The 27,547-nt window shown below is 25.9% G+C and overlaps 1 protein-coding gene across 3 annotated transcripts in view; it reads right to left on the reverse strand.

Annotated features, from left to right (window-relative positions):
• Nucleotides 1-703: 703 nt before the first annotated feature.
• The window catches only part of LOC112603298 (dual oxidase maturation factor 1), a 55,702-nt gene continuing 28,858 nt past the window's right edge, over nucleotides 704-27,547 (reverse strand). For 2 of the 3 annotated variants that reach the window (XM_025351804.1, XM_025351805.1), the window contains exons 2-9: nucleotides 21,677-21,830; nucleotides 21,103-21,160; nucleotides 5,356-5,490; nucleotides 4,960-5,185; nucleotides 4,093-4,307; nucleotides 2,302-2,500; nucleotides 1,908-2,171; nucleotides 704-839 (exon numbers count right to left, since the gene is read on the reverse strand). In XM_025351804.1, coding sequence (XP_025207589.1) covers nucleotides 782-839; nucleotides 1,908-2,171; nucleotides 2,302-2,500; nucleotides 4,093-4,307; nucleotides 4,960-5,185; nucleotides 5,356-5,490; nucleotides 21,103-21,160; nucleotides 21,677-21,830 — 1,309 coding nt within the window. In that variant the 3' untranslated portion in view covers nucleotides 704-781. Of the gene's footprint in view, nucleotides 840-1,848; nucleotides 2,172-2,301; nucleotides 2,501-4,092; nucleotides 4,308-4,959; nucleotides 5,186-5,355; nucleotides 5,491-21,102; nucleotides 21,161-21,676; nucleotides 21,831-27,547 lie in introns of all 3 variants that reach the window. The other variant, XR_003115159.1, reaches the window with a different exon arrangement.

Raw genomic sequence — 27,547 nt, forward strand, 5'->3', positions numbered from 1 at the left:
TGTCTATTCATGGTATTTTCAAACATAGGTATTACCTTGTTTATTTCCGTACGGCGTACATATATTAATAAATACAAACTATTATCCAACATTTAAAAATGATTTAATATTTATGATGTTTATTATATCGTTTTTTTTTTTTATAAATAGTATATTTTTTTTAAATATTACAGATCTGGAAGGGGGGTATGGACACTATTTCCCTTAAAACAGCCGCTGCTGTCCTTCGCATTATTCGATTTTTATTTTTTATCAAATTTGTTAAAGAATATGCAAGAATATTACAATTTGTTTATAATGAAATATAAAATAAATAAAAATACACATAGGTACTTGTCAAAAATAATAATTTATACAATAAAAAAGTTTTTGATTTAAAAATTAGCATAATTAAATGATTATAAACATTAAATTTATAATAATATTAATAAATAAATGTAGGTAACATTACAATAATTATATTCACATCTCCTTGATATACTCTTAACCCTATTTTTTACATGTTTTTGATCATTGTGGTATAAATATTAATGGACTTTAAGTTAATTAATGTTTAACATCTAAAATTTTAAGCTTTTCGTTTCATTAGTTCCACTTAATAAAATCAATAGTAATAAATATGATAGAAACTAATTATAATTTTATATGACTGTCGTTTTGTAATATATATAATATGGTACATAATATGTATATATCTATATGTCTATACGATCAGACTTCAAAAAAATGTTCACAAATTGTTTTGCTTGGCACATTTAAAATTATATTATTTTATGAAGTTTCACCACATGGATACTTCTTTGGCTCTATCAACCACTATTGCTTGTCCCGGCGCCGGTCTAAAAAAAACAAATTTTGGTTAAATATAAATATACAATAAAATAAATAACACAATTTTTTACAAGATGTATATGAACTAAAATGCAATAAAAAAATTAATTTCCACTGTTTCCGAAACAGAAATTTATCGTTAATTACACTACAGAACAGTTAGAACATTACATTTTAAATATTCGGTGGTTATTTTAGATTTCCCGGAACATTCAATAGACCAATATTAAACATTTTTTGTTCAAAATGTATTAATTTCTATGGCAATCAATTCAACTTGGTGAATATTTATTAACATTTTCTATATGTTCATTTTAAAAATTGAGGGTGACTAATTCTCTGACTTAAAAACTATTGCTATAATTATGTTAATATCTCATAATAGTTACAACCCCAGGGACATACGTATTTATTGATACGATCATCTTGCATGTAAAGTTTATGATAATTGATAATAATAAATTATTATATACAGGTAGCAGGGATAATTATTAAAAGTTTAATGGTTAAAAAGTTAATATTTTTTACCTTTTTAACTTTAGTGTTTTAAGTTTTAATTTAGTATATTAGTTTTTTAATTTAATTTAAAAAAATAATTCGTTAAGTCAAAATAATAATACATATAGTATAAACATATCATTGATTATACCTAATATATTTTTTTGTTTGATCATGCTGTTTTCAATGGTCTTAAATAAAAATATTTCTTGATTTAATAATTTATAGATAAGACTCAATTTTATATGATTGTCTAACATAACAGTAAAATAACAATTAAATGGAAAATATTTGGATAAATGTTTAATGAAATGACTATTTATTATTACACAATCGTAATTTACGTCACTTTATTATTTGACTCAGTTGGTTATTCAATATATTAATTAACTTTTTTTAATAGAGTTAAATTTATTATTTTTTTTTCCATACTATCCCTAGACTTTTAGAATTAAATATGTTGTTTTTATTAATTATACCAATGTATAACTTAGCATAATTGACATTGATTTAACTTACTCATGTTGAATTTATCCATCTACCTTTGGGTATTATTTTATATTAACATATATGATCACCTTGTGGGAGGCAAAGACGTTTTTAATATGGACAGCCTCCTCTTGTCGCGGTTGTTGAAAGAGACTGCCAAATTGGACGTTTGACTAGTCATCGAGTCTTGCGATATAGTCCTATTGAACTTAATTCCCTGGACTGCGGGCCTATTGTATGGAAACCTCCATGGAGAATTTGGCGGAGCTGGGTCTAACTCAAAGCCACGGTTGTCCGTTCCAGCGAGTTTCATGTGGTTGTTGACGTCATCATCTTTCTTGGACGAAAGTCGCCTATGAGATAAGATGGCGCATTAATCATAATATATAATTAAGGGAACATATGTATCAAAAACACCCCATGCGTTTACTTTATTATAATATAGATTGTAACTTGTAACAATATGATAAAACATTTGACAACCTTAATATTCTGCGACCAAGGCCCTCGGGTTCTTCCAGACTCTTGTTGCCGACGCGTTTTTTTCGGTGTATGCTATCTTCGATGATGATGTGTCGGTCATACGGCGTGTCGAAGTCCACTTCGAGAATGGTGGAGAATTTGTGCGGGTACACGCAGTCAATGGCCACGATTATTAACCCAACAGAAATGCACAACAGACCTATAAAGGACGAAATAGTAACGATGTGAAGAATTATAGTTAACAAATAATGTAGGGTATAAATTAAAACCTATATTATTTGTTAAATTATAACTTATAATTTTGCATGTATAATAGTACTCATCGCACTGGCAATTGGCATTATATAACACATTATAATTTAACAAAGTTATTAAAATTATAGGCGGGGATCGTATCAATATGTATATATTGATAAATTATTATAAGTGTTGAAAAAATTCCATCAAATATTATATAACTCAACATTTTTATGAAAGTGTTGTAGGTATACATAAGGTAAAAATAATAGGTATACATGATTACATGATAACTGTTACTGGGGTGCGCATCTGTACATATATTTATTAATTGTTTAAAAATATAGCTAGGCGTAAGCTACAAATTTGAATCCAAGCATAATAGTTCTGTAATTAATATTTTACCTCATATTTTTTTTGTATTTTTGAACATTTATAATTATTAAAAATATTAAATTCGTATAAAAAATGCACGATGCATACAATTTGTATTGCATACATTACATTTAATTAAAAAATATGTTTATATTTCAAAGCATATCCGTCATTAACTGTCATTCCTTAAATAGCTAAAAAATAAAAAATATATAGGTACTAACTATTAAAAAATTATACTCTTTTAAAATTAATTTTGTTAATTTTGAATTTACTATTTAGTAGTTATATGACCCTTTAAATACTTTTTAACCTAATTGGTTTTTAATTTACACAATGATTTTAATATAGAATGATAATTCATGCATAAATGTGTATATATAGTTTGTATGTTTTTATAGTGCTTATAATTTCGGGCTCTTATTATATATTGCACTTATTTTGATTATTAAAACATTATACGCGATGACCTAAGTGTATATAGGTAAATGAAACAATAGATGAGCGTAAATTATACCTACAATGAATAGGTATAGTAACAAGTAGTAAAAAGAGTTAAACAAATTACGCATGATATTTTTGAATTTCTAAAACGGGTAAATATAGTAATTTGCGCTCGTACCCCTAGTATATAATTATCCTTGAATTTCATCGAAGTACTTGGGTATTAAATACCGTTGTACACATTTTATCTATGTAAAATTCAAACTTTATCTTTATAATCGTTTATTATCATTAATCAATGATTTTACCAGACAGTTGTCTGTGAAACACCGAGGATTACATTATTAAGAAAATGCCAAATTTTTAAAATAAAAAGACGAATTGGCTTTAAGTGAAACAAAGTGGCTATGTAGTCTAAAACATATAAATTATTTTTCAAAACGTTTGGAGTATAAATTATAATAATACTAAAATACAATTTAAACAATAACCATGAAATTGATCATTGATGTGTGCAAAAATCACTATGACAGATTGTATGTGTCATAAAATGGCCAACAAATAAATAATCTTACTTAAAAAATTTCCATACTCAATTTACTACACGGTAATTTATTTCTTAAATGTATTAGTTGCAATTTAGAATTTTTCCCCCTTCGTTGGGCAAAATTTACACTTAGCAATATAATCATCTAGATAAATATATATATTATATTACGCGCAGGGAAAACAAACCAGTGAACAGTGTTAGCCAGAAACACCAGCCCAGCCTGAACAGTAAAAACTTGTCGTCCTGAAAACGTATGACTAGAGGCGACGACGGAAGCATGCAGTGATAGGCGATTGTTGCTCCGACCATAAAACTTCCCATGCCTATCATCGTGTACGCTCCGTACCGCGGAACGACTATCAGCAATATGTTCATCAGGAACCATAACACAAACGCAGTCCTGTTAACATAAACATGATACATCATTATGTACACGAACACGTCATGTGCAGAAATTAATCTTTTGATATACTGTGTCTTACGCAACACAGATGTAATTACGTAATTGAAGGGATTATACCTTAGAGGACTTAGTCATTTTGAACCCTGTTGATAAACGTATTATTGCATATGTAAAGACAACTTAGCGCTGCACTAAGATAACGTTGCAAATAGCAATTTTCAGAAAAAAATTATTTTGAAATTTTTTATGGCAATTTTTCAATGTAGTCATGATGATCCAAATAATTGTTTCATAGGACTAAATGGTTAATACTAACAATACAATATAACAATATATAAATATTTTGCAGTCAATATAAAATACGTATCGATCAATATTAAATAAATTTTGCTTTGTATTAAAATTAGGTATGACATCTAATCGAATCTTATAAAATTGTGACGAGAAGTCTCATAAGTTGTTATAATTTTCTTAGATTAAAAAATCTAGAGAACTCGAACAATATACATTTTGGTCCTATCTACGTCTATATATTTTATATATACGATAAAATGTCATATACCTAAGACCTAACTAAAGTCTAAAACCCATCTCGTTTGAAATTTTTTCTGAACTATTTCACACGTATTATACATTATAATATATTTACCATAAAAATATACTCCCGTAGTAGCCCGCGGCTCTGTATTGACCTCCCCAAGCAAACCCTTCTTGGCCCAGACTAAAATATTCAGCTACGGTTAGGATAGGAAAGGGCATGCCCCGGTACAAGGCAGCTTGATAGCTTTCGCCCATCTCATGAGCTCCCAGCCAAGAAAAACGTTCGTTGAAACTAATGTCTTCTAAGGGCATCGAAGAATTGTCAGATGGTATAGCTGTAACATACAAAAAACATAATTAAGTATAACAGAAATTACAGATATATATCGTACGTTATACTATTGTTGAGAATTTTTATGATATATCAATTATGCAATACCATAAGCGACTTGTCTCTTCAACAACGTGAAATAAATTTAAAAATATTTACAATATCCCTCCTTACCACACAGAGTTATGTTGATATGACCTAGTCCGACGTAAGCACCGAGTTCCGCAGTAATCAGTTCTTTAGAAAGAGCTCGATAAGCGCTTGTGATCACTGTTTCAGCCACATGCCAACTGGAGCCCAGTATTGACACTGTAACGATAATTTTTCGAGACATATTAATTATGTAGAAATGAAAATGATGTATAATCGATATAAATAAATTATATAATCTAGTTTTCCCATGGAGACCTCGAAAAAGCGAAAGCGCGTCCCAAAATTCAGTAGGTCGTAAAATCGCCGAACCGCGGTAAATGTGCTGAATTTGATGGTTCCTCAACAAACCTTGTCATGGCCCTGAGGCCATCATTTAACCTAATTAGTTGTATTATAATATTATTTTTCATAAAAAAAAAAATAATATATTTAACGAATTTACAATAGCTATATTATAGCTATTATAGGTACCTGTCTACTGCAATTTTTTAACAATTCGAAATGATGATTGAATCCATCATTTTATTTTTTGTAGCTATAATTTTACTTTTATATAATAAAATTACTCAAAATACTTCCGTAATTTGTTAAAACAATTTGTGCATTTATTTATCTATTAATAATATTATATACTACAGTTGTATCATCACCCTATGTGATCATTACTATATAAATTATACAAATGATTAATTTTATAACGTAAAAATGAAAAGAATAAAAATATGTACGAGGTGGATTAAGGGATGTCAAGGGGGTACGATCTCGAGTTCTATTGATTAAATCTGGGCTTAAGCATATAGAAGTATACGTATATAGTGTAAATCACCATATAATATTAGTACAATCATTAAACGTACCCAACATAAAAATCAAAGCATACATATTCCTATATTATTATTTATTTACTTAAATACGGAATAAAAATTAGAAATGCAATAAAATTACAAAAGTAAACATTTTTTATTTATTTAAAACAAAATGAAATTTAAACCAAATGAATAAAGACTTGCTTGTATACAATCACGATATTTATGATAAATTGCAAGGTTAATAATTAATATTAAAACTATCAAAAATACAAAATCATTGTCTAATAATTGTGATGTATTTGTCGAACTCATTACTAAATAAGATTTCTGGTGCTCATCTTAAAATTGTTTTTCATTTTTAGAGTAAAAAACGAATACTTTTTAGAAGACACGACTAAATTCATGAAAAGTCTTAAACTTTTTTATTTTTATTAAAAGAATATTTACAATCTGTATACATTATTATATGATAAGCAAATTATGAAGGGCTTAAAAAGAAAACAAAAGACATGTAGACTTGAAAGAAAGATGGGCGTTCCGGTGACACCACTTCAATTTAAGTCTTAAACTTAAAAATTTTAGTAGGAAATAAAACATGTTTAAAGATTTAACGAAATTTAAAAATATTACCATTTAAAATGCCTGTAGTTTGTAAAAAATGCGTGAAAAATAATTTTGATTCGTTAATTTGTATTACAAAATGTGCGACGAGCGTCTATATAATATACATTCCTATGAATAAGTTTGGTTTAAAAAGTAAAAACTGAAAATGATAATATTATGGTATAGTAGGTGCCAGGTGGGTACTTGGTAATTGTATTCAAGTAACCATTTGATGCGGGCAAAACTATGTAAACGAAATTAGCAAGACCTATTATTATTTATTACTGTGATTTACGACCGAATATGAATTATACGATAGATGCATTTAGAAGTGGGTGGACAATTGAAGAAAAGATTAATTTATTTTTATTCTACATAGTGTACAATATTATACTATATAGTCGTGAAGTATGATAACATATTATGTATAAAATATGTATATTATGATTCGTAGCAAGCACATATTATTAAAATATTATCATAAGTAACATACTAAATACTATTACAGTTAGTTCGACGATAGTTAAATACAATAAATAAGTAAATCAGTGTACAAAAACGTACTAAATTATACAGTTCTGGAACTCTGGTTATTTTAAAACAATGTTCTTTTTGTACTAGTTGAGTCATCATCGGACTTTTAAAATATTCAATACTGCCAAAAAATTATAATATTCCAATAACAAATATTTTTTTCCACACTTGACTATTTTTAAAACATTATATGGTGATTTTCTTTTATGAGTTTTTTTTCCATTAAAATTCTAATCTTAGTAATGACAGATGTACTCAATATATAACAACAAAAACATTATAGGTATAATATTTTTCACATTCATCACACATTTCTTATCGACTTATCAATTATCATGTTGGTAGATTTATCGTGATGACGGACACTTGCATTATTTAATAATGTACCTTATATTTTCACCTAGTTGAAGGTACAATAAAAATAGTTTTATGAAATATTGTTAATTTTGTTTTGGTATTCAATGAAAATTGTTTGGAATTTATCATAAAACTAGTAATTAGTAATTTTACTACAAGTAAGCAATTTTTCTTTCTTTTTGACACAATACTATGAATAAATAATTAATTTATATTTTGTACATAAGCATATAAAAAACAACAATGTTTAGGTCACATAATACTTAGATATTTAATATTTAGTCTTTTCATTTCATTTCGATTAATCAGAAAATAACTAAAACCATTGTTAAAATATAAATTAATATTATAACTTATAAGTTAGATCAAAGCATTAAGTATAATTTAATCCTGGAAGATATATAAAAATTAATTAGCCAAATTTAAAAAGAAACATATTTTAATACTTTTATAGATAATTAAAAATCTTTGAATAATCAAAAATCTAACCTCGAGAACTTGTAAATTATTTACTATTATAATTAAGGAGTTTTAACGGTTCTTACTATCCTTGAATAATGTATATTTTTAAATTAATTTTATAAACAAATATTTATATACTTTGTTTTTAGTAAATATATTCTTTATTCTAATTATATAATATTCTCAATAAAAAAATTGTTCTCCTATTGAATAATGATCATCAAAATACATATTTCAAAATATTTAAATTTACATAAAAACGCCATAGATCAATTAATATATTTTAAATAGTTTCTTAGATTGAAGGTTTCAGTATACATTTGGTAGTTAGACGCAGTTTACATTGATATTATTGTGATTTGTGGTTAATGTAAAATACATTTATTAGTGAGCATTATAAGCATTTAGTAAATTGTAATTACATTTTATGATTATTTTACTTTTTATTTAAGAATATAAAAACATTACATTGATATAATAAAAAAATACAATGCACAATATGCATAATAAATAATTATAAGTTTTAAGTAATTTGAGAAAGTTTTAGATGTAATATTGATATAACATAATAAACTTGTAGAATTGATAATGAAAAATTACAAAAAAAATAAATAAAATATAATCATTTATATAATATTCTATGTTTAAATTTGTGAACAATTATAGCATTATAGGGTATCAGTTAATATCTGTTTTAGAATTCGTAAAAAGTAATTAATAAACAGTTAATAAAAGAATTAATTATTATTGGATTCATGGTTTATTTCAAAATGTAATGTGGATGTTTTCATTGTTTTAATATGTAGCTTAGAACAAATATAAAGACTAGAAAAATGAATCCAATAAAGTCAATATAAAAATGTATATTATATACTTACTATAATTATTTAACACGTTTAAAGAAGACACGTTATTATATTATAACAAAATAATTTTCATTAAGGTTACTGACTATGCTGATTAGTCAATGGTAATGGTGATAAATGTTTATGAATTTATGATATTATTTAATTAAAAAAAGATTATGAATAATAAATAAAGAATACAAAAAGTCGTGTACTAACGAAATATGTGTATTACCATTGAATATATATAGTATACATACTCAATGGTATTACTCATATTAAAAAAAATAAGTATACATTTGTTATTTGAAACTATGTGTCTGTACAATCGTGTACAATAAAGAAATGAAAATTTTTACCATCAGTGTACGTTGAAATAAAAAACTATAAATAAATACATTTTGCTCGTGGAGGTCGGACAAGTAGAAAAATAAGTAATACCTGTAAAATAGTTTCTAAATTTATTGTAAAAAACATAAATGAAAAAATAGTATTTATTAATAGCTTATATATAAATTATTTATAAATAATTACATTTTAATATTATAATTATGTTATATTTAATAAGACAATTTTTATAGGTATCATAGCTATTATCACCTAAGAAAATGATGCATCACGATTTTGTACTCTCAAAACATTTTTATTTTTTTAAATAACATTTTATATTTATTTAATAATGTTGCAATATTTATTGTTGATTCGATATCTTCTTAATTACTATATACCTATTTAAAGTATAGTACTGGAAAACAATGTAAAAAGAAAATAAAAAAATTATTTTGTGCTTAGAAAAAAGAGTTGTATGATTAATGCATATAATTTGATATTTATTCAGGTAAAAAAAAAGCACGCTAAAATCAATATAAATGCGTCTATCCAGAACTGCAGCTTGATTGCTCATGAAACCACAACAACTTAATATCATTATTTTATTAAAGAGTTAATGTTTATGCATTTAAATTTGGATGTTAATTTTTTAATACGTATAGTAAAAGTTATAGAGCAAGATAAAAATTTATTTTATAATAACCTTTGTATATAGGCAATATTTTTATAATACATTTGTTTGTATACTTCAAACTTCAAACTACTTTACATTTAAAGCATATTATAGTATAATACTATAATAGACATATAGGTAGTTCAGTTATTTTTCATAATATTAAATACGGAACAGTTACACATCTATAAGTGTTTAAGAAACAAAATTAATTTTACCGGATTTTGCACGGGAAAAAAATAATAATAAACGAACAGAATAATATTTTTAAAAGAAGACTTTCTTGTCCGTAAAAACTCAATTAGGTATACAATAATAAATAACGGTCTTTTGTCTTATGTATTATCAATAGCAACTAGAAATAAATCAGAAATTTAATTTTTGTATCTTACGAACAAAACGCCAATGAAAATACAATTAAAATCGGTCCAGCTGTTTCAAAAATTAGTATACCAGATAAACTTAAATTTTATTTATTTGTACTTACAGATAAACTTAAAAAAAAAGGCAGGTTAATGGGTAGCACTTTGCAGTCTGCTGCATACTAGGTGTCAGGTGTATCACTATAAATAGTAGTACCTAATAATAATTATGGTGTGTTAAATTTTAATTCAATAATAATTTATATTACTAAATATATTTTATCATAATTATGTATTTTTAGTAACTATAGCTATTATTAAAGTCATTTATTTTAATTTTAGTATAACAGTAGGTTATTACATTTTTTTCGAAAATATTGCATTTATTATATTATTATCTAATATTTAATTATTATAATAATATATATTTTTACAAAATTATAATAACTTATTGTGAAATTTAAAATTTAATAACATCTTAAAACACCTATAGTTTAAATAAATAATATTTTAAAACAAATCAAAAATGCCATTGTACCTATATAGTAAAATTCATAATATAGGTAATATACGTAAAAGTTTTAGTTCCCGTGAATAATTTTTTTTAAATCATAATAAAATATGAACTTATATTTATTGTTTAAATAAGTAATTTCGTTCAATTTTGTCATTTGAACTCAAAATGTTAATGAAAAAAAATTGTTTAAATATTTTTTAAATTTTATGGATCCATTATGAATAACTTTGGTATGAAGAATCATGTGTTTATTTTTCAAAATTTAGATTTAAAAAGAAAAGTTTTTATGAATTTCTAACTACAAAATATCTTACAATTTTTAAAAATTTTGACGAATTTTAACAAAATTCTTGCATAAATGCATAAATAAAAAATTGTGACTATGTATTTTTAATACTTTTATATATGAATAAAAGAAAAACGTATGTTCAATTGCCCTGTATATACAGTTAGACTGCTGCAGTCATACCTCATATAGTAGCCTATCCATAGAAATGATTACGTTTCAAGGAGGGCAAATGCAATATGCGTCATTACTAATATACACATAAGCTCGCTTATCGTATTTCCTATTTTAGTTCCGACCGTCCTAGTTGTATAATAAATAATATTTTCAAGTCGATTTCATTACAAACTATTTTATTCAATGCAAATCCAGTAATATACGAACAGGTATTATCGATAATCAAAATTCTCAATTTGGACGAATTTTACAATCTGAATATTCAGTTCATGAAATGAGTGGTTTCACTATGTGGATGCGGCATATACATATTTCCAATAATCTAGTATTAATCGTACAAATATATAAACGTAAAAATCGTATAATTTCTTAATTTCGACAATTTATATTTTAATAACATACACCATCTATTTTTCGTAATCGTAATTCAAGTGACGCAAGTTAACAACGAAGCACGTTTAGAAAAAAAAAATCGCTTTAAATACATACCTTTATTCTACACAGCTGGGGCGTGTTTGCGATAGAACGCTTCTAGTTTCTACAATAATATTATAATAATCAACATTTACACGGTAAATCCACTTATCGTGACTTTCGAAACAGTAATTCTATCAGTCCAAAATATACTGAACAATTTATCAAAAAGAGCTTAAAAATTTTTTCAAACTCGGGATTACTTGGTCCAGTTTTAAAATGTAATTAGTGATTGTTACGGAAATCAAACGAATTGGGATACTAAATAAATATTGTGATGTGAAAAGTCATGAACATACTTTTTGTAAGTCCTTTAAAATTTAAATTAAAAATGTATATAGGTACGTACGTGTTATATATGCATTAAAAAGTTACTTTAATTACAACAGCTTATTCATTTAACCAGCCAACTATACTGAATCATCAAATACTAATAATTATTAAAAAAAATCAGATGTACGCTGTGCACTTTTAATCATTTACGAGGATTTCCTAGTACGAACCAGCAGCTTGTATCAGCAATTCCACAGTTCAAAATAACTCTACAAATTTATAGTATCGTAGTTATATGTTTTTACATTTAAATAACGCACGATATAGTCTCATTATCGCGTTTGCAGTAGGTATCCAATTATATTCTATACGTGTAGGCAAGCCACTAGTAATAATAACCATACGCCTGCATACAAACATAAACACATTCATAAGACATAAAATTTGCAAGCATTGTATTTATAGTTACGTGTTCGACTTCCATAATATATGCCATATGTCTATAAACAATACAGGATGAATCACCTAACATGCTCAAAAACTACTTGTTCAAACTTTGAATTCAAAAATCATCTCATACTAATATTTTATTGTTTGTACAAAAAGTTTCTCATTTGAGTAGTATTAAAAACGTGAATAATTTAAAAAATGATCCTCAATTATACTCAAAAATTCAAAAATTCAGAATAATTTGAATACAATATTTATTATGAAATAATGGGGGCGAATGTGCGAGCTTTATTGTGAGACTGTGAGTTATCCTATAACACATAAATATATATATATAAATATATTTATGTGTTATAGGTATATTTTTAATATATTATTATTTTAATATTACCGTGTATAATGTAACACTCGACTATCGCGACATTGCGCATTGTACCAAAAAAGGTAAGACCGTTAAAATACTTTTTTTTTATAAAATGAAACGTCGTAAATATTCTTATGCGACGGCCAAACAAATCCGTCTATGGGCTCGTGGTGATTACAGTACTGCGGCTATGTATCTACTATTTACCAGGTGTATACGATTTACGAAACGTTGGTGGCAGATGTCATCGACACGGCGATAGGTATCTAGCTAATATCTACATATTATAACAACTTGAATAATATACGTATTATTGCAACTCTACAGATACCCTGTTACTGTCAGCCATAGTTGAATTATTTTTCCTTTTAAAATAACAATAATAAGTCGTGGCGTCCACGTGAGAACCAAAAAAAAAAAAGAACTAAGAATCAGAACGATAATGTTCTATATTATTACATGCTCTACACCTATATGTATATACTCTGTGTGTATATACAAACGCAATAATATATTATGAGTGTTATGCGTGTGTGCGATCGCGGCGCAAATGAGGCCAATGGTATATAATGCGTATGTAATGTTTTTCCGTCGTTGTAGCGGTCACGGTTGGATGAGTCGGTACGGCGGTAAAATAAAAATAAAAAACGCAAAAACACGACAGACTCGTATAGGTACTACATTAACATGTGAGAGTAATATTTCTCATTCGCTTTTATATATTATTATCATTATTATTATAAGCGTAAATCGCGAATCGACCTATTAAGCTCGCGCGATGTCGCGTAATACGTGCTTATTATTATTATATTTCGCTTAAAGGCGAATATGTTTCGATTATCTTTATTGTAATACATAATAATATAGAATCGCCGGTTATTTGCGGGAGTGTGAAAGCGAAGAGATCATAAAACAAGAGGACGAAAAAACACGATCGACGTTCCGCTGCAGCGTCGTGTGATGTCGTCGCAGTCGTCGTCATAATCGTCGTTGTAGACTGTAGTCAATCGATCGGTGGCGTTGACGACAATAATATTATTATTATTTTGTACGCATATTACACATGTATGTGCATATTATGATGTATTGTTGCGAAAAAAAAAACCGTCAACATAATAACGATTTCGAGATATATTTACCTGAGAGCGCATGTGATGAAACTCTCGCTCTCTAGGCCCGGATAATCGCGATGACCCTCCGGGACGCATTTATAATAATCGTCATGACGCGCGCGAAGTCTTACGTGCGCGTATACACTGTTCGCGTATTATTACCTATACATATTTATATGTAGGTATATGCTTACTACATACACGGCTAAAAGTGAAACTGAGATCTCGCGACGTATAATATAATGTGAATATGACTATAATCGCGATCGGTTTGCTAGAGATGACGACGACTGCAGACGAGAACAGCTACAACATTATATTGTGTTACAATGTGTATACACGAAAATCTACTATTATAAGTTAAAAGCGCAAGAATCGGTAGTAGATCCAAAAGGGGAGAGATATTAGAATTCCGCTGAGCACAGCATTACGATAATACAAAACAAATATCATAATATACGAAATAAATACTTATAGTCTGTGTTTTTTAAATTATTTTGTTATGATAATTGACCGCAGAATAATGATATTAAAAACTTTTAAACAGTTATTATTAGTGCATACGAACAATAGGGCAATAGGCTGAACAACAGTTAAGAAATATAATGAAGATATTTCACTTAATTTGAAAATTGTAAACATTGAAATCAAATTTTTTCCTATTGTCAAAGTCTTTGTACTAGAATGCCCTTTGGATTCAGAAGTCCCTCATAAGTTTTAATTAATTTTCCCCGAGGCTCCGCAAAAACTAGCATCGTCCCTGTTCCAAGATTATGATTTTCTATTTGTAAAATTTCTCTCTACTTCAAAAAATTTAACACATGCAAAATAAATTACAAAATATGAGTAAATAATTTAAACATGCCATTAAAATTATGAATTATGTTTTAAAAGCTTATAATCTATGTCATATTATATAAACATATTAAATACATAAAACCGTTTTTAAAAAATTGAATAAATGCATTATTAAAGGATAAAAGAAGGAGGGTAGATTGATTCATACTTAGTAAATCATCTCGTATACAAATGAGTTGCGAATTCAAACACATAAGTACCTATATCACATGTACACCGCAGAGGTTATATATATAGAATAAGTTGGCGCTGAAAAATATAATATATTATGCACTATACTCGTGTGCTATTATGATGATGCATTATAATAATAGTATCTTGATCCGTTCTGGTACATAAATTACTTCGATAGTTAAGTGTCAGTTACGTAAGGACTAAGGTGATTGGTAGATATTAGGTACCTAGTATATAATTCATAATTTGCGGCAGTTTTAATTTTAATACCGACACTTGCGAAACGCATTTAATCACAGATTAATTTTAATATTAGTTATGATGATTTTAATTTGAACATATTATTACAGGTAGAGTAAGGTGGGATATGTTTTTATTGTATAGCGTTAAATGCTTTTACCGTGTTCCGGTTATATGTTCACCATTCGTGTTTACTATATTATGTTATATTTTCGCTACGATTAATTTACGTATAATATTATGCGATTGATGTTATGTGCGTATACAACACTTGTTGTATACTTATATGATATATTATGCTTCAACTTGTACCTATATATCCATACATATAGTGGAAACCGAAATTGAAATAGAGAAACATACAAAGTGTAAACACGATCTTTTCGATCCGGTCAGCAGTTCTAAGGTCACTCGTACGCATTAAATACAATTTTCGCAATGACTTTTCACTTAGATTTCTTCGACTGCATGTGGGTATAAAAATAACAAATACACTTGTACCATGCAGTATACACGCATTATACACATATATTATTATGTGTTATATATTTATTATAATATACATACGTTTAATTAATTTCATTATTTTTCTGAATAACTAACGATACAATTATTTTCAATCCTTGAGACTAATACACTAATGTATCCTTGAAGATTGACGGGAAAAAACAATATTGTTTCTTTTGCTATTGTTCGCGATAATCAGCACAGATACATACACACACACACACACATACATTTATAAGTAGTTTCATAAGCGTAATTACATGCAATTGCCGGTGAAAATATTTTATATTTATATAAACTACAGCCGAATCGCCCGAATCTGAACGTGACAAACAAAAATGCATTTGTTTTTTTACAATTTTTTGCCACTACAAAAAAGTGACAAGTTGAATAAAGTTAAGTTTTACAGAATAAATAATAATAATTGCATAATATGCTAATGTATATTCTAACTCAACGCGTAATTGTATAGTAATAACTATACTGTGGATATATAAATACACAATTATAATAATTATAAACGCCAATCATGAAACGATTTATGTACCTATTTATATGCATTAATGATGGTAGGTATATAGTTCCAAAGCCGAGCTATAGACGAGAATTAATTATACATTGATTTTAAAAAGAGGCGTGTGATAATTTTTTAAAAAACACTTATTTGGCCAGTAAAAAGCTCAGGTGTTTTACAATGCCTAAAAAGATTTGAAGTATATAGATTACTTTAACTCGTAAAATTAATTAAGATACAATTTAAATTAAACACTAATTTTCGAAAAAAATTTAAGAAAAGGTGATGTTGAATCGTAAAATACCCACGAACATTTTTAGTAAAATCCATACCATATTTTGCAGGTAAAGGCAAGCTCCGTTTGATGCTTTAATAATTGACTTAACGAACACGTTAATTGTGACGCATCAAAATAAAAAAAAAAAAAAAAAAAAAAAAAACAAACCACTAAACGAGCATTTATGGCTATAATGCTAGAATTAGTATTTGGCAGTTTTTTCTTCTATAAAACATAACCTATAATTTATTTTTATTAAATAAATACAATCAAAATGATTATACTAAATAAGGAATTAATAGTTTCATAAAATGATAACATTTGAGAAATAAAATACTTTTTAAATTATTACATTATTCAAACTATATTAGTAGACAAATCAACTAAAGAAATCTACATATATATTATTATAAAATATATAATTCATATACTTTGTATTACAAACATTTTGTAATGAATGACTGACAACAATGTTTGTACACCTATATTCTGATTAGTGTAATTCCAGGTAATGCCCTATATAACCATGATATTACGCGATAAATGATAATTATTATTCGTTATAAAAACTAGTTATAATAATACGAAATGTGTTACAATAATAGTTGTTACATAACAATATAACATGGAATATCTTGTGAATTTACTATAATGAATAATGATACTAATGACTGGAAAAAAATTGATTAAATATTTAACAAATAATTTAAAAATAATGTGTTTTTTGAATAAATATTACCTATATACGTGAACGTTTTAATTACGTAACTTTTACATCAAGAAAAAATCGAATTTCTAACTTTTGATTTTTGAATATTTTTCTTATACCAACATTTTTATCTACATGTTGTTAATGGTATTATAACGTCGAATAATCATTTAACAATTTACACAATTATAATATAACTAAAATAATATATCTAATAAAAATGTAAATTTAAAAAATCTTTACAGGATATTATAGTAATATAAGTATAAGAGTTCACTACAATGTGATGCTAAATATTATATACTATAAAACCTAAGTACACTTAGATAAAAACACTTGTTTTAAAATATTGATTTCATTAAAGTCCTTCGAATACAGTTAAAATGTTCGCGATTTTTCCTCAATCTTGAAGGTAATATAAATTATACTAATAAATCTTTTATTACGATTTTCAAATACAGATTATTGAATATTTTTCTCAATAAGATATGACCCGTTTCTTTTACTTTAGTTAGTTTAGTATGTTTGTGAAGGACAAATCGAACAAAATGACAGAAGAAAATATAATTTGACAAATGAATGGGACAAAATTAATAGCGCTAGGCCAAATGACTAATGAACCAAACCAAAATCCACTTGTTATGAATAGTAAATGCATAACCAGAATAATCATTTTTATTTCATTTATTTTTTGTAAAAATTAGTGAAAACGCCAGTTTGAAGCGGAAATAATGACCAAAGGTCGATCAAGTGTTCTACGACAATCGCATATTTTTCCATAACTCTAAGTCTCCAAACACAATTAAGTACTTATAATGATAAAATCGTGATGATTGTTCAGGAAGAGCTCCAACAAAAGTTCTGTAGTACTTCTAAGAGTCCGCATAATATTATATTATTAATATAATATGCTTTATCAGAATTTATACGACAATACAAATAAGTAAGATATAAACGCGACATTTTGTGCAATCGACAATCGAGAAGGTCGGTGGCAGATATGCATATTGTATAATATGTTTATGTGATTCAACGATTGCGCATTTTAGGCAAGGTCGACTAATGGTTTTGGCGCAGTAGAGGAATGCAATATAAGTAATATTATAGGTATGTTACATTAATATACACATGTTGTTTAAACGCTGAATAGGAAGTACAAAGATTGGTCTAATATCCGGACTGTCAAGGTGATCGAACTGAAATTTCCTTGACTTTTAGTAACGATAATTGTGGTTAATTCCGGATGAATGATCATATCATTATATATACAATTATAAACATACATATTTACACACACACACACACATAATACCCGAAGATATATTGCTTGGCTAATGATATATTCACGCGTTCCTTCTACCACAACCGAAAAAATTTGTAGTAATGATAAAATGTCTAAATTGAACTGTGTTAAATCTACGTATAGACATTATAAAAACCCTACATTCGAGATAGATTATTATTATAAAAATTAATAATACAGAAAGGATAGAAAATCCATGTATAATAAAACAATAAATACTCATAAGTCATAGCGAAGCTTTCCAATGTTTGGGTGTATGCACCCCGTCGATATCACTGTTACTTGTTATAATCTTTAAAGTTATAATTCCGACTTATCACTATCTATCAAAAATATATATCAATTAATATTACAACATATTATATCTATAGTTGATAAAATAAAAATCAGTTATAAATCGTATTACTTATAAATTGGAATATTATGTAATTAGGACAGTGAAGTTATTGCATTTACATTTACTCATTTTTTAGATTTTATATTCATTGCTTAAACGTGTTTCGTTAAAAAAACTGTTAATTTAAATACTTTTTTTTAAATTTCAATAAAATTAATAGGTAATTGTTAAATATATTTACATATATATCATTACAAAAATTAAGTAAACGTAGCCGTATACAAATATATATATATATATATGTATTTATCAAAATATTCTTAAAGCACGCCGATTTGCATTTAAGTTAATAAAAACTTGTCCTTCAATAAACAGCAATCGACGTTACCATCAATCAGAAATAAAAGAAGTTATGCAAATACAGTACCAACTAGCAAAATCTAATTTGCGACTTTTAGTAGATCGTTATAATTACTTTTTCAGATCTTTTTTTGTACATTGAAATACCGAAAATCGATCAATTTAAATCAGTCAATGTAAAAAATTCTTGATCTTAATTTAACGATGGTGTTTTCCGTCGATAAGCAACGTCAAACAAACATACTTATATAAAATTTCCTTCCCGTATTTTTCTGTTTAAAAAATAGGAGACTCCAATTAACCTTTTGATTTCTGAGCCAATAATAACTAGATGGAGAATATGAATTCAGCGTTTTATACTAATACTAACATTTTTCAAAAGTAAGAAAAGTAACACAATAATTAAACTTAATTGATACTGTCTCTATTTAGTAAAGCTCAATGTATAATAATATCACATAAATAATTCAATGAAAACCAATTTAGTATACATTCATTTTAATTATGGTTTCATACCACTAGAAACTTCAAAGCTTCAAACTCAATATGTTCATTAAGGTAATTGATGCACTATTTGAATTTAAATATTAAAAGGGTAAGTATAGTAAAGTAGGTATAATAATATAATTTTTAATTAGATACAAGAAATGTATATTTCATACAATAATGCTGCATTGCTGTAGTTCATCTATAGTTTAAATTTGAAATTGGTTTAAATAATAAACAGAATTTTTGTGTTTTTATGTAAATAGAATTTTTTTGAGAAATTATAACATTTAAAGTTTAAAATTTCCGTTCGGAAATAATTCTAGGTTTAATGGTTGATATAGTTGCAATTTCGTCAATAAAAGATACTGTATACGAATATAATAATTATCTATTTTCAGCTGAATTATGTAAAATAAAATATCTTATCGGTATACTATTATGCATTAAAACGTTTTACATATTATTATAACACCTCATTTAATTATGTTTATTTATACACCCGAACGGTAGAATAGCAATAATTATTGGCTATACATTTCTATTTATATATTATGTAAATTAATTAATAATGTATTTTTTACAATTACATATTACGAAAATATTTTAAAACCAATTTGTTGAAATAAGACATTACCTATATAAATTTAAAATTTAAAAAAAAAACTATAACTAGGTATGCAAAATCAACATTATATTATTCACCGCTGTATACCTATATAATTAATATGATTTTTTTTTAGTAAACGCCTAAGGAAATTTTTAGTAAACGCAACAAGGCTGAAAGATCGTGTTTCATGGTCAAGATCCATGAATTGCAACTGATGTGTAAAGACTATACACTTAAGTATGTACATATTGTACATAGTTGCTAACGTATTTGTCTAGTCATGAGTGACTGTTATTATTATAATATATACATACACTTGATCAAATATATAAGCCAGCACGATTATTGAAGTTCGTGTACCCCAAAATCTGATAATTAGATTAGATTCTTACTCCTACGTGCGTAATACTGTCTTATATTTGTTTAAATGTATTCGTGATTAAGTTAAATAAGCCTGGCCTTTTTAACACCTCAATGTAAAGAAGATAAATTAATTTATCTTAAGTTGTTATTAGCAGCTACATGAACAACGATGACCTCTTATTTTACTATGAGGTTGTCAATATGAATCACCACACTGGCTCGTTTGATTTTTAATTAATTTTTAATATTGTAATTTATTTATTAAATCACTACATAATTATGGCGGATAGAATAACTATCGATTTTTAAAAACGATAAATAATAATAACTAATACTTTAGAATCTTATAACGATTTATAACTCAATTGATTAATCATAACATTGTCAAAACTTAAAACTTACATAATATGACGTTTCCGACGAACAGACTCAAGGTGACAGTTGTGAAGGTGGTGAACCTCTGAAAAAAAAAATTCATTACCATCTACTTGGTAGGCGTGTAACTTGTGTAAGAGTAGGTATTTATTTGACAAGGTTTAAACTTTCATTCCGGAAGAAATAAGACGTGACTGTAGAAGCATATATTACATTAAACACAGAGCGTCTCACTACACGTGTTTGCTGTGTTCCCCCGTAAATAAATGTAATTCATCTTTAATAAACATAGTTTTTGAATATTATTATTACATTATTGTTGTTATTTAGAAAATCGAAATAACAATTTGTATAGATTATGATATTAAAAAAAAAAAAAATTTACAACTTAATATAATTAAATAATTTACGTTTAGCTTGCATAGAAATATTGTGCATTTTCAAATTGCAAACAATAAATAGAACTATGATAATTATTTGAGTATAAAAGTTTATGATTTAATTATAAAACTTAAGAAAATTGTTTTATTATAGTAACAATATTACTGTTTTATAACTTTTATAAATAATTAAAGTGAACATACAGGTATAAATTACTTACTTCTTTACGAACTCCGGGGAAGATTATAAGAAATGCTGTGAAAATCGTTCCGAAAACCAGACAGGTCGTAATCATTTGTACATCACCTGTGACCGGCGTACGGTTGCTATAACCGTAAAACATTGGTCCTCCGTCACTCCTGAGCCACTTCATACTGTAAAACAAAACCAAATTCAAAATTAAAATCAAAATTATTACAAATTTATAATTAATATAGATCCCGTTAATTAGTTTATTTTGTCAAATTCATTTGTTCATAAAATTAAGACTACACAGGTGATAACAGATTGATACTTATGTAGAATAAAAATTCAACGAAGGAAGAACTTCACCAAATTTTTTGTACGCCAATATTATGTCATACCTACTTAATAAAACGATAATATTTTAATATACTTAAAATATTTTATTGTTATACAATTATTAAAAAAAAAATAAAAAATCTTTTTATTAGTAGGTATAATAGGTATAAACGTATTCCATTTAATTGTTTAAACCTGAATGCCTATATGGCTATATGTAGCCTATATACGTTACACATGAAGAATAAACAATATTTGAGGATATGTATAGTAACACGCGCATAACGATGGTATTAAGTATTGACTACTATGCCTGAAATTATCGTTGCAAATATAACGATACGTAGAATCTACGTCTAAGGTCTAACTATATTTCTTCTAGCACTTATCTGATTTAACCTAAGCAGGAACATCATCCTTTTAATACTTTATTATTTATCACTAATACACTTTATTTATACATAATAAGTAATAACTCAACGACAGCTCTATTATATTATTATATTCATAGATCCGCGATAAAGGTATACAATAAAAAAACACTACAATATTTTTTACTGTCATTGAAATCGTAGTTTCTAGTAAATAAATAAGTTAGCTAAGCATAGATAATAAATATACAACTCTTCGATATCTCAGTAATCAATGTCGATTATTTTCAACCACAGCGACATTGTACTGTTGTGTCTTGTGTTTCAGATAAGTAGGCATTATGGTCACGGCTGAAATTAACGTAGCGCGTAACGTTCATCGAAGAATTCGGTAGGTATTAATACAATTTAGTTGAAAATTCACCATTATATAGTTGTGGCATGTTAATTTTGATCAGCAGATCCGCAAAACCAGTCCTGGGTGTGACCAAGGTCAGGGCAAAGTAGCTTTTATGCTCGTGTTTGTAGCTGGCTGCTGTATTAAAGTTGATCTTTGACATGCAACTTATTTTTGCTCCAATTCTTTTGTTAGCGACAATGTGGCGACAAATCATTTTAATATTATTGATATTTAATATTATGTTATTACTTATTAGTTATTATGAATATTTTTTTTTTCCACTGGAAATATCACAAGACTGTATTATAGAAAGCTAAATATTTGTATAGGCCGCATGCAACCGTCAGAATTACATACACATTTCGTCCAAACTATATGCAATGTAGTATAATAATATTATGTACAGTGTTTACCGTTTAAGTAACTCTTGAACGCTAAGAAAACAAAATCGTGATTTCTATTGAACTAATCTATTTAAAAACTTATACTATACATATAGGTTATTTAAATACTAGTATGCCACTAGACCAATTATCTTGCGATGATTACATGCAAATACTTATAACCTATCAGTTAAGTATTTTCAAGATAATATTTGCAAGACGCTTTAAATTTAAATTTTTCACCAAAAATTGTTTTGAATTCTTCAATGATTGTTTAAATAGTAGTAAAAATAAAAATTAACTTGATTATTTTAAATAGAATATCAAATTAAATATAATATATAGACACTCACACGATTGCTCGATTTTTTTGTGTTGCATAATGTTGCATGTGCCCTATTAATAAGTAGATTTATTTAACTTCATTAGAACCCATACTTTAGATATTCTATTAAATATAGCGAAACTCTCATATTTTTCAGTCTCATAGACAACAACAACAAATTCGTCTTAAAAAAAATTTATTTTAAAAAAGTGGTTCTAATTAGATTTGATTCTCAAAAATATTTAGTGCCTATAAATAGCTCGAAATGAATTTTAAAAAATTGGAAAGTTTGATCGTATAATAAAAATTATTAAATAATAAACATTTTGGGGAAATTTTAAGTATCTGTAATTATTTATTTCTAAATTATAACAAAATAAAGAAATTAAATTAGTCAAAATCTGGTAAAAACTCCTGTTTTTTTTAAATTTTTTGTTTGTTTTTCCTTAATTGTTCATTGGTTTTTCTTTATTATGAAAAAAAATACTGGAATTTTTAATTTTATTCTACCTAAAGTGCAAATTAAATTAAATTTTCTAACCAAAACCTACTTCAAAGTTTAAAGTCTAAGCATTTTATCGAAAACTTATCGTGTAATAATACACAAAAAAAAAACAACACATAATTCTAAAATCAATTGCTTCGCTTAGGATCTAAAATGTTTAAATATTATGTTTACACAGAATCCAGGTTAATAATATTATATTTTCTTTTAAATTTTCAGATGCAACTTGGATTGTTTAAATCAAACTTGTAAATTAAATAATAATAATATAATATACTGTTTAGATAAACCCTATACCTAATATCTTAAGTCGGGTAAAACTACACCATCACATTTGACAATAATATAATATATACACAATTAAAAAAACATTTAATAGCGAAATAACACAATAAACGAGTATAAATTAAATTTGTTACATGAGAATATATTATGATAGTGAGTGGCGATGATACAGTGATAATAAAATTAGTAAATTATTATTTCAAAAGAAAGATTTGATCAAATACCTACGTTAAATATTTATAGTAATCGTATCGATATTAAACCTAAAAGCTATTAAACTAATAAAGTTTAATAATATATAAAACTTTAAAATACTTAAACGTAAACTATTAATAACTATTTAAATTTCAACGTTGTGAAAAAAATATGAATTAATAACAAAGATTTATACACCATATGTGTTCAATCCTTTCACTGTGATAATTTGTTTTAGTGTTCCAAAATTGGAAATGTTTATTTTTCACACATTTATTGATAAATCAAATAACGTATCTAACAATATTTACTTTTTTAACTTGCTGAAGTACCAATATCTCTTATGTTGACACGTATTTGCACGATTAAATTTAATCATAAATTATAACATTGACAATATCAATAGATGTATTGACAATTAAAAAATATATAAAAATATATTCAGTTATGATAACTACAAATACGCGTTATTAACTTATGTTTGATTATGAGTAAAAAAGTAAAGTTATGTAGGTATTAGATTTTTATATTTACTAAAATTCATTTTAAAATAAAACAATTCACAACTTTTATCTTGTACATATATTATATTTATATTATACTTGAACATTTCGAACATTCACTTCATTCAGACTTCCGGACAGAATGTTCCAAACATCAAGGCGAATGTCGTATGAATGACTCAATGACCTGTCGTTTAGTACATGCACTACTGAACCATTGAAAAAAATAACAACACGATAAGGTAAATAATTTATAAATAAATAATTTATCCTGTAAATTCCTGACTCAAGAAAAATATTATAAACTTCCGCAATCAGTTAAAAGAAGATTCACGTTTGTAACTAAAGAAATAATATTAAATTGACGTATTATGATTTATCAAACATTATTTTTCTTTCCAAAACATTAAATAATACAAGCTAACAAAAATATTAAAATATATATATATATATTAAATAATAAGTATCATAACAATATGTACAGTCATAATTAAAAGTTTCAAATATATCAAAATAAAAAATAAACCTTTAAAATAGTATGATAAATAAAACTCTCAATATATTATTACATAATATTTGATAATAATAATAAATTTTAAAATGATGAAAGATGCATCATTTTGTTTGCATAATATATTATAAGACGATATAAACACTGTATAGATTCACTCTTGTAAGAATTTGAAAATATAAACAACGCTATATCGTTTAACTATGGGTAATAGTCTTTAATCTTTCATCTTTAATCTTAATATAAGTTTAATTAACAGTCATACAAAAAATTAATGAAAAAAAAATCACTTTGGTAATACTTTCCTGATGAAAGGTAATATTATTTTTATTATATAATAATAGTGTTCAAACACTTCAAAGAATAATTCAATTGTTAAAACATAACGCGATTATCGAATTTATTATAAATGTATTATAATTTATAATAACCGGGATAAATTCGTAGTATACTGAAATCAGTTTATCGTAGCTATATAAATAAGTCTTAGCCCACAGGTAATTTTTTTTTATAGGTTTTAATATATTGTAAAATATTGAACCATGATTTAATTATTTTTATATCCAATATTAATGGTATAAAACCCAGATCCGGGATTCTGCACGATACGTTCGAGTTATATGTTTAGATATCTGACGTAGTTTTTCATAATAAATAAAACGATATTGTCGATTTTGAATGCTGAGCAAAACGACGATACATTACGACATACTTTTATTTTTTTAATGGTTGAAAATTGTAAAAATAATTAAACAAAAACGAATTAATACTATATTCTGAATTCTCACAATCGTAAAACAAAACAAATAATGATAATCACATAATATTTAAATTTATATTGTCCAGTTAATGTTAGTTATCTGCAAGTTTTATTTTTCAAGTGAATTTCCTACAACATTTTGTAATAATAAGTTAAAAAATTACAATTTGTTTCTTCAAAAGTGAATATGTCATGTTATCAAAATTAAAATTGAAAAACGCCCTAGTAACTCTTAAGATAATATCTTAACACCTTCTTCTATTTGAATTTTGGTATCATTAGTATTTTTCAAGATAGTAGATATACCTAATTATTGCAGTGGTATTAAAATTGCGTCAAGTCATCATAACAACGTAGCAAATTTTGATATTATCGCACCTTCTTATGTAAGCATTTAACTAGTTATTGTTTAGTATAAAATACAAATTACGATATATTTTAATTTTTAATGACATAAAAATATGTATTATATTGTATGATAGAATTTAGATGGTTATTTAAAAAAAATGTTACGTGCTTAAATACTATACATAGTTATCTATTTTTTTTTTTTTTTTTTTTTATTGCAATTTATAGATAATTAATTTAATTTAAAATATATTTATAAGGTTTTAAATATATTTTAACCTATAGTTAATTTTAATAATACCGTAACATCACAATTCTTAAATTTAAAATAACATATCATAGACATTTTTGAAGAATATTACAAAATCTAAAATATTTTATAGAAGATGAATTACATATTATATTGTGTTAATTATATTTTCGATTTATAAACAATTTAATTTATACATTAAAAATATAAACATTTGTATATAAATCATTCCAAAATTTCTGTAATTCCTTGTTCGTAAATGAAAACCTTGTCAAAACATGTATTATATGGTTATACTATTTATTAGTTATACGTATATTATATTATTTAAATATTATTTTTAAATATGTTATTATATATTGTAATTGCAGCTTCTTCGTTTTTTCAAGTATGCATTCATGCATCTAAATGATTAAATGAAATAACATTATTAACATTTTATCGATAAATATTGTATATTGAGTAATAGTAACTTATTATAAAAGGATATTTAACTTTTGAAATAGTTAGCAAAAATGAGTTTACCTAATTCACGCTAAAATGATTATAATTAAAGTTAAATTCTACCCTATCACATAATAATAATAATATCATTTATACTTTAATATTCTATAGAAACATGCTACAGCCAATATGTAACATTTCATGAGCATATTCATTAAGTAGTTCAGTTATTAAAATTTAAAAACAAGTTAATTTTTCATCAAAACTGAGAATTTTATTTTTGAATTAC

The sequence above is a fragment of the Melanaphis sacchari genome, unplaced genomic scaffold (assembly GCF_002803265.2).
Source record: "Melanaphis sacchari strain LSU unplaced genomic scaffold, SCAv2.0 Contig105_pilon_pilon, whole genome shotgun sequence".
Lineage (NCBI taxonomy): Eukaryota > Metazoa > Arthropoda > Insecta > Hemiptera > Aphididae > Melanaphis > Melanaphis sacchari.